We start from the raw sequence: 8,783 nt of genomic DNA, 5'->3' as shown, positions 1-8,783 counted from the left end.
AAATGTGTCTCCTATATAGCACCTCTATTGAGCTTTACATTAAAATAGCAAATCTTACTGAATTATTTTGCTAACAAGATCTATTGTTTTATCTATTTTTTGGAGAACACAACCTTAAAAAATTCTAAAGGTGTGTAGAAACTGAACCCACAGTCAAAAGAAAGTTGTTCACAGAGTTGAGACAACCTTTGGGCCAACTGCAGCAGTCTTGTAATATTTAATTCTCTTTCCAGATTTTATCTTTACTGCATACCACAGACTCTGTGTACTGCTTTATGTTACATCAGTTGTATGCCCTGTGCATGGCACTGCTTAAGATTCTCTCCAGTATACAGACTACCTGTAACATCATACACATTTTGGATATTTCCAAAGAGCAGGTAGTTGAAAAAGTGGAGGTAATTTTTTGTTGCTTAGCAAAGACTCTCTCACGTTTAGTCTTTACCTGTGATTCAAAGAGAATATGATCCACCCCTTCTTACTCATCCATTCTGCATATGTTTGAAATGCAATGCATTAACATTCTTGTGTATGGAAAATCATATTTGAAATCCAGAGCGGCTTCCACGATCCTTTCACAGCTAAACTAGCTGGAAAATCTTGGATGACAGTGCCCCTCTCTGGTCAGAAAAGATTAGTGCATATTTGTCGGTTCTGTTACAAAACCAGAACCCTTGTCTAGTGAACTGTTTTAAAACTATTAAAACGCTCTCATTGAGAGTACCAAAACGTTCATATATGAACTATAACTGAGCTGAACATTGTTTACTGATCTATAACCTGAGCACGCTGGCTATCCTCACATGAAAGCTACAGTACATTGAGCTACTGCATCATCTACTCCACATCATGCAAGCGCACATTTTACGTTCAATCTACTAGTCAAAGCTGAAGCTACCCCAGTGTGCAACTTAGAATACCTCCCAGTCCTGAATAAAGGTTGAAGATCTGAACCAAAAGCCATGTTTTGAAACTCAGAACTCATACATTACCTTGGAAAAAGCACAACAGCTGTACACGCAAACACAGCAGGCAGCAAGATTTGACCACTCTGCTATGGAACACAATGAAATTAATAGCAAAATAACAGAAATTACCTGCATCTCTGTCCATCGCTTCCACCTTTATGACAAACTCCCCTGGATCTTGGTTTTCATGAACTGCAGTCTCGTAAAGTTGCTTTAGAAACATCGGGGTCTCATCATTCACATCAACAACAATGATGGTTAGAATCTGTGTGGCGGAGAGAGCTGGGCTGCCATCATCAAGAGCCATCACTGTCAAACTGTAGGACTCCTGAATCTCACGGTCCAGAAGCTGGGCTGTAGTTAAGAGTCCTGTTATAAATAAAGAAGGTATCAAAAGTATTGTGGTCCAGGTTAGGATCCCAGTTGTTCCAGCACTCACAGCTTCAGTGTAGCATCACTGTGCATGCTGAGGGACTGCTGCATGGCTTCCAGACTCTGGAGTCAATCATTACCTGTGACTCCCTTCAGAGTGCTAATTGGCCCAGAAGCACTCATTTTGACATCAGAGGAAACTGGGATTCATGGACTATTCAAGTGAAGTCCAGAGATTCCTTTCTATTTAACTTTGAGCTTAAATTTTTAACTTTATTTAACTTAAATATTTCTTTTGCATGCAAGTTATGCAATCAGGAGCTCTGCAAATCACTGTCAGCTGTATCACATAATGGATTCAAAATCAGCATAAAAACCAGAAAATAATGCAACTATTGGTGAGATTTCCATTTGTGTGCAGATGGTATAATAGTTATAGAACTTGTTCAGGAACCAGAGAATTTCAGAGGTCTGAAGAAAGAAATTAATCAGCACTTGGAGCCTCCACTGAACATGTTCCACTCACAGTGTAATGCACATCCCTTGATCTTGACTTTGCCTTTCCTCATGCATACATACAGCAACATATGTGTGTGCACATGCTTCAAGTATGTATCACACAAAAATCAGAATGAAGTACTTCACTGCACACACTTTCTTCCCACATTCTTTAATGTGTTATTGGAAGGTACTCCAGTACACCACACAGTAATAGAGTCAGGCAGAAATTTTTGAGCTAAGTCTCACCGAGCTTGCCTACTGCACGTTGTGCTGCCATGCTCATGTGATACTCTGCCCGAGGTAATCACCCTGAGGACAGTAAGTCACCTGAGTAGACTACCACAGTAATGCAATATCTCAGTATTGCATTGTAAGTTCTCCCAAATATCACCATGAGAAGCACAGTACAAGAAACTCGAGAGAACAGAAGTTACCATACCTGTGATTTTATCCAATACAAATGTTTTGTTTTCGTTGCCCGAAAGAATGTGGTAAGTAACGTGTCCATTTCTTCCCTCATCAGGATCCTTTGCAATAATGTGGTGCACAAGGAAGCCTGCCTCTGCATCCTCCATGACATAGGAAAGAGGCGAAGACATAAAACTAGGACTGTTGTCGTTGATATCTAAAATAACAATTTTCACAGCCTGGGAATCAAGTCTACGATCAGTCAGATTTATTGCCTGGTCTGCCGCAGACACTGTAAGGATCACAGAGTGAGTAATCTCCCTGTCCAGTGGAAGTGCTGTGGTCAAGGTCCCATACAAAGGGTGAATAAGAAATGGATTTTCCACCATGTTACTCATTTCCAGGGAATACTCTATTTTGCTGTTGAGAAAACTGCCATCTCCATCTTTTGCATTGAATGTGTAAACCAGAGTGCCAATAGGTACATTTTCCTCTATGCCAATCACTACGAAGTCATCTTGAAAACAGGGAGAATGGTCATTCTGATCTTCTACATCAATACTTAGGAAGACAGTGTTATTCTGTGGAGGATGCTTATTATAATCCTTTATGATAACTTGCAAAAGGAAGTTTGAAGCTGTTTCATAGTCAAGTTCCTTGGAAAGAAAAAGGTCTCCTGTCAGGCTATCTATTTCAAAATGAACATCATCACCATCTTTAGCAATACTGAAATGCAGTTTCCTGTTAGTTTTGAGATTATTATCAGGCCCCTTCAGAGAATTCAACACTTGTGCAGGTTTAAAATTTTCAGGTACAATGTAGTGCTTAAAATCTTGAGAGAAGGAAGAGCTCCCACTGGGACATGGGATTACCTGCAACAAAAGCACAAAGACTGCAATATTTTCCCATTGCTATTATGAATACTGTAATGAAAAATATTGTCATTAACTGAGAGTTTAATAATTTATTATTTGTGACTATACTCATCCTAAGTATGCCTCAAAGCCACAAAACAAACTCAACATGCTTTGTAAGAGTTCAAATAGTCCATAGCCAGTCATTCCTTAATTCTGCCTTCATTCCTACATTAAAAAAGGGACAAGACTGTCTCTCTCCTTCTGAGAAACACAGGGGACCAAAGACAGATGGCTTAAATAGTGACATGTTCTAATTTTGGCTGGAAGAGAGTTAATTTTCTTCCTAGTAACTGGTATAGTGCTGTGCTTTGGATTTATTATGAGAGCAATTTAAATGTTCAGAATATTTTAAAGCAATGTGCAAACGCACCCCATTGTGACTGGCCCAGAATAATGTTGATCATACACTGATGTTGTAGTTGTTGCTAAGCAGTGCTTACACTAGTCAAGGACTTTCCAGCTTCTTCTGCCCTGCCAGCAAGGAGGGGACACAGCCGGGACAGCTGACCCCAGCTGACCAAAGGGATATTCCATACCATATGATGTCATGCTCAGCATATAGAGCTGGGGGAAGAAGGAGGACGTGGGGGGACATTCAGAGTGATGGCATTTGTCTTCACAAGTAACTGTTACACATGATGGAGCCCTGCTCTCCTGGAGATGGCTGAACACCTGCCTGTCCATGGGAAGGGGTGAATTAATTCCTTGTTTTGTTTTGTTTGTGTGTGTGGCTTTTGCTCTACCTATTAAACTGTCTTTATCTCAATCCAGAAGTTTTCTCACATTTACTCTTCCAATTCTCTCCTCCATCACATTGAGGAGTGAGCATGTGGTTGTGTGGTGCTTAGTTGCCTGCTGGGGTTAAACAATGACATGCTATCTCTGCCCCTGCCCTGAAGCACTTCAATTGTCATTCTACACAGGACAGCATCACAGGGACAGACGTGACAAAGAAAGCACGGTACATTATGCAGTTTTCCGGACACAAACAAATAGTTCAATTTTTTTTAGGGTTGTTTATGTCATTACAGGGTTTCATTCATTATGGATTGCTGCAGTGTTCCAAGTTAATGTTTTAAAATGAAAGAATCTCATTAACTGTGGGAACTGCATTTGCCATGTCTTGACTGAAGCATTTTTTCAGAACTGTCAAAATTAACCATCTTTTGGGTGACATGAAAATAGCAGTCTTGGTGACATTCATCCTCTGATAAAGGAGCACAGAGGTGGTCTTGCCAAAGCAGTCCTGCTGTGGCTCACTGAACAGCAGGTGGCTAGCTGCAGAAAGAGAACACACTGGATTTCGCAGTCTCATGCAGAGCAGCTCTGTATAAACCAGCACAAAAGAATGAGCTATCCTTGCACTTGGTTAGAGAGACAGAATTTATAAAAGGGAGTAACATAGTGGAGAAGAATAAAAAAATAAAATCTATTATCTCCCTCACTTTCAGTCCCTCCTGATATTTGCTTTTCATTCTGCCTACCTGGATATTTTCCTTCTCTAGTTGTAGTGTTCATAATAACCTCCTACCAAAGCAAGCACCATCTACTTGCAAGACAACCCAGAATGCTGTTGTTTATTCTTAACAAATTAAAATTAGTCTGGCCTTTAATTTCCTCCCTCAACAGAAAAATGGCTAAAGAAAATTACCATGAGACAAGGTGCTTATAATTTTGAGATTCTTCCTTTCTTCAGCGTATTTCCTAGCTTCTCACAAAATTGTTTGGTTTAGGTTTTTTTTTTTCAAAGAAATTAAGTATCTAACATAACTTTTCTATCTGTACAACATAAACAAGTACCTGGATGTAAACAGCAGCATGTCCTTGAAGTGAAGGCATCCCCTGGTCCCTGGCTGTGACCATCATTCTGTAGTCTGATCTCTCAGCATGTGACAGAGACCGGGTTGTTCTTAACTCCCCACTAACAGCATTAATTTGAAAGTATCCTGTAACCTCTTCTATGGGGGAAAAAAATGGATAGGAGTTATTGCAGATCAATTCAGCTTGCCTCCATAGTACTGAACATTATAATTAACAGTAAGAAAGAGCAAGACTCAGATGAAAGGGAACTTGCTGCACTGATTTGGATCCCTCTGGCTTATTTGGTTCACCTCTTCTTCCTTCATCAAGTACACAGTGATTATAAACCACTCACTCTGGATTTAGAAAGCTACATAGAGAAACATATATGGAGTACTAAAGCAATTGTTCAATTTTCATAGAATCATAGAATCATAGAATGTTTAGAGTTGGAAGGGACCTTAAAGATCACCTAGTTCCAACCCCCCTGCCATGAGCAGGGACACCTTCCACTAGATCAGGTTGCTCAAAGCCTCATCCAACCTGCCCTTAATCACTTCCAGGGAGGGGGCATCCACAACTTCCTTGGGCAACTTGTTCCAGTGTCTGAGCACCCCCACAGTGAAGAACTTCTTCCTAATATCTAATCTAAACTTGCCCTCTTTCAGTTTAAAGCCATTTCCCCTTGTTCTATCACTACTTGTCTTTGTAACAACATGGTACCAACATTATTCACACCAACAGTGTGTGCATCAGGGTAACAGGAGACACCCTAGGACTGGAACTCCCGTTTCCAACATAAGTTGGTAGGCAGGGCCAGAGAAACAACTAAGTCTCAAGTGGCCTGAAGGGTCAAGTAAGTGCTGGTGAATACACAGTTGGCTCATGTCCCTCACAGACCACGGGCCAGCAAAGAGCCCGATCTACCCCTAAGACGCTGTAACTCCATCAATGCAGTCTGCCCTGCCTGAGCTAACTAGGGGTAGCTAAAATCTTTCAGTAAATTGTTACAAAGCAACATGCGAATATTGGAAATTATGCTTACATCCTTCATCAAGGACTGTCCACATGCTAATATAAAGCAATTTCTAATTAAAATTACTACTTGCAGCTACATCATGTTACATTTATTCTGGAGTTGCAAAGAAAAATTCTACCATAGAAGAGTAAATAACTCGTTGTGACTTAGAATAATAGGATCATTTAGGTTGGAAAAGCCCTGTGAGATCATCAAGTCCAACCGTAAACCTAACACTGCCAGGTCCACCACTAAGCCATGTCCCTAAGCACCACATCTACTCGTTTTTTAAATACCTCCAGGGATTGCAACCCAACCACTTCCCTGGGGATCCTGTTCCAGTGCTTGATAACACTTTCAGTGAATACATTTATTTTTTCCTAAAATCTAATCTAATCCTCCCCTGGTGCAACTTGAGGCAATTTCTTCTCATCCTACCACGTGTTACTTGAGAAAAGACACCAATATCCATCTCCTCCATTTTCAAGGAATGCAATACGAATTACTCTTCAAGTTTCAGTAAAATGAGAAGGTATCTATGACTCGGTATACCTTACCGGAAACTAAGAAAATTGAATTTGTTGTAACTGCTTCTCTCTTAAAATACTATGCAAATAACTTTTTGTTATGTGGATTTTTAATAAGGTGTGCTAGTGGGTTAAACAAAGTCACGCAGCGTAACAGCTGCTATTCCAATAAGCAACTATGGTAAAAATAAATTCAGGGCAGATGTGGTACACAAAACACCTATAAATAATTATATTTCCATAGGCACTTAAGTGAGTATGAAGTTGTTTATATTCTCCAAATCTGCACATGCAAATTAGTTAGCTGCATATGTAGATGTAATTATTTTTATCCAGTCATCTTACCTGCAACTATAAAATATTTGTATTTGTAGAATTTGCAAAACCACTGACCAGGCTAGTTAGAAAACAGGGTTTTCACAATCAACAAATAATAGTTTTTTCCAATGTTTTTCTGCTATCTTTCACTGACTATATGTTTCTAATGCTCCATGAGTCCCCCTTCTGGGTTAACTCTTGCAGTCTGGAACATAATGAGGAAATTGCTAACAAAATGAAGCAATACATAGAGACAATTATATTAAATGAGATAGTCCTGCATTCTGCATTTTTCATGAGAGTTTAAAAGTATTAATGCTGCTATATTACTGTTTTCATAAATAGCTTTTGGTTACTCTCCTGGTTTAGGTCCCAACAGTATGTCTATATTCACAGATATGCTATTTTGTTCCATATAATGTTTCACGACACAAAATCACAGACAAGCAAAAGGCAGAGGAGATATGAAAAACAGAACACAATGTGAATTGCATGCAAATATTTTTAACATTTTACTAAAACTGACATTTAAAATAACTGATAGGGAGAACTAACAAGAAAAAGAAAACAGTAAACAGAAGTGAACAAAAACTGTTCCCTTCATTTTTCTACCATAATGGAGCTACAGTTACCAAACTGAACCAAAAATAAAAAAGATAAAAAAAAAAATAATCAGAGAACAAAAATATTGCAAGTACATAACTGCAATCTAAGCACAAGGCTATGAAGACTCACTCTTGCTTCAGCAGTGATGAGAACAGTCAGTACCTCTTAGCATAAAGACCAATACTTGTTTTTCTGTTTGAAATAGCGGAACATGCATAGCTAAGCTCAACTGAAATAGGTGTCAGTCCACAGAGCTTCTGAAGGGTTGAAGCTTATTTGTTAGGAGAAAGGAATGGTCAGAATCTACATTTTTTAATAAAAGAGAGCTGGTCAGAAAATAAATTACCAATAGCTTTATTCACTAGAGCTATTCACTAATTCCACTAAAATCCAAATACTGAATGAAATAGGTCAGTTTCTGAGCATATTTTGGTTGTGATAAAAGCAACAGAAAAGTCTGATAAAGTTGGAAAGAGATACTGTATAAAGCCAGAACCCCTTGAGACTTCATTTTGAAAGCGTTTCTCACTTTCACCTTTTTTATCTGACACTGCACTATAAAGAGAGTCAAAATGGAAACAACTGTTTTGTATTTTGCTGGTATTTTCATCGGTCTATTTTTTAATTTATTCATGGACAATTTCAAAGTGCAGCCACTTGATTCCAAATCAGAAAAGAAACTTAAAGGAAAAAACGCTTTGTGAAATGGATTTCCCTTCATCTACAGACAGACTAATCAAACTTTTAAACTACATTTTGTAGCTAAAGCAATTACTTCAATTTCTGAATTTCAAAAGCCTACCTAAAGACAGATCTTGCATTTCAACTGATTCAATAGATGACATGTACTAAGAGAAGAGATAGACCACTTCTGAATACTTTTGCCCAAGATTACCAAGAGCAAATGCACGTGAGTAGTATCTTGCTCACTTCCTAAATACACTCCAAATCCTTCTTCTCATTCCTTTGGAAGTTCAAAGTGAGGAATAAGGGAAAAGGCAGTTTTGAGTTTTACACTGGAAGAGCATGTCATTCACTGCTCTAAAAGCTCATGCTCCTTGCAATTCCAGAAACATCTGCTCAGCTTTCATCTCTGTAAGCAATCTGAATTAGGCAACTGCTGCTTATATCATACACCCTAAAGAGTGTATGAAGAGAATATGTATGAAGAGAAAAGGAAGAAACTATAAGATAAATGGATAGGGAAGAAGGAAATTGAGAACAGCCAATGAAGTATGGAACAGAAAAAAACCTGAATCTCTTGATGACGACTCCAGTGGTCTCAGTCTCTTCTTGTGCTTGCAACTCTACTCTAGTTTGCCAATAAAGTGATAGGACTTTTCACTTA

At 38.8% G+C, this 8,783-nt stretch overlaps 1 protein-coding gene across 1 annotated transcript in view; it reads right to left on the bottom strand.

The window, feature by feature from the left end:
• The window catches only part of DCHS2 (dachsous cadherin-related 2), a gene marked incomplete at its 3' end in the record, with an annotated part of 49,107 nt that overhangs the window by 6,073 nt on the left and 34,251 nt on the right, over positions 1-8,783 (bottom strand). Inside the window, exons 7-9 of the mRNA XM_029083999.1 lie at positions 4,967-5,124; positions 2,281-3,121; positions 1,098-1,337 (exon numbers count right to left, since the gene is read on the bottom strand). Of these exons, the coding sequence (XP_028939832.1) occupies positions 1,098-1,337; positions 2,281-3,121; positions 4,967-5,124 (1,239 nt within the window). The remainder of the gene's footprint in view (positions 1-1,097; positions 1,338-2,280; positions 3,122-4,966; positions 5,125-8,783) is intronic.

Source organism: Antrostomus carolinensis, unplaced genomic scaffold (genome assembly GCF_000700745.2).
Source record: "Antrostomus carolinensis isolate BGI_N321 unplaced genomic scaffold, ASM70074v2 scaffold4603, whole genome shotgun sequence".
Lineage (NCBI taxonomy): Eukaryota > Metazoa > Chordata > Aves > Caprimulgiformes > Caprimulgidae > Antrostomus > Antrostomus carolinensis.
This window is presented reverse-complemented; position numbering and strand designations above follow the sequence as displayed.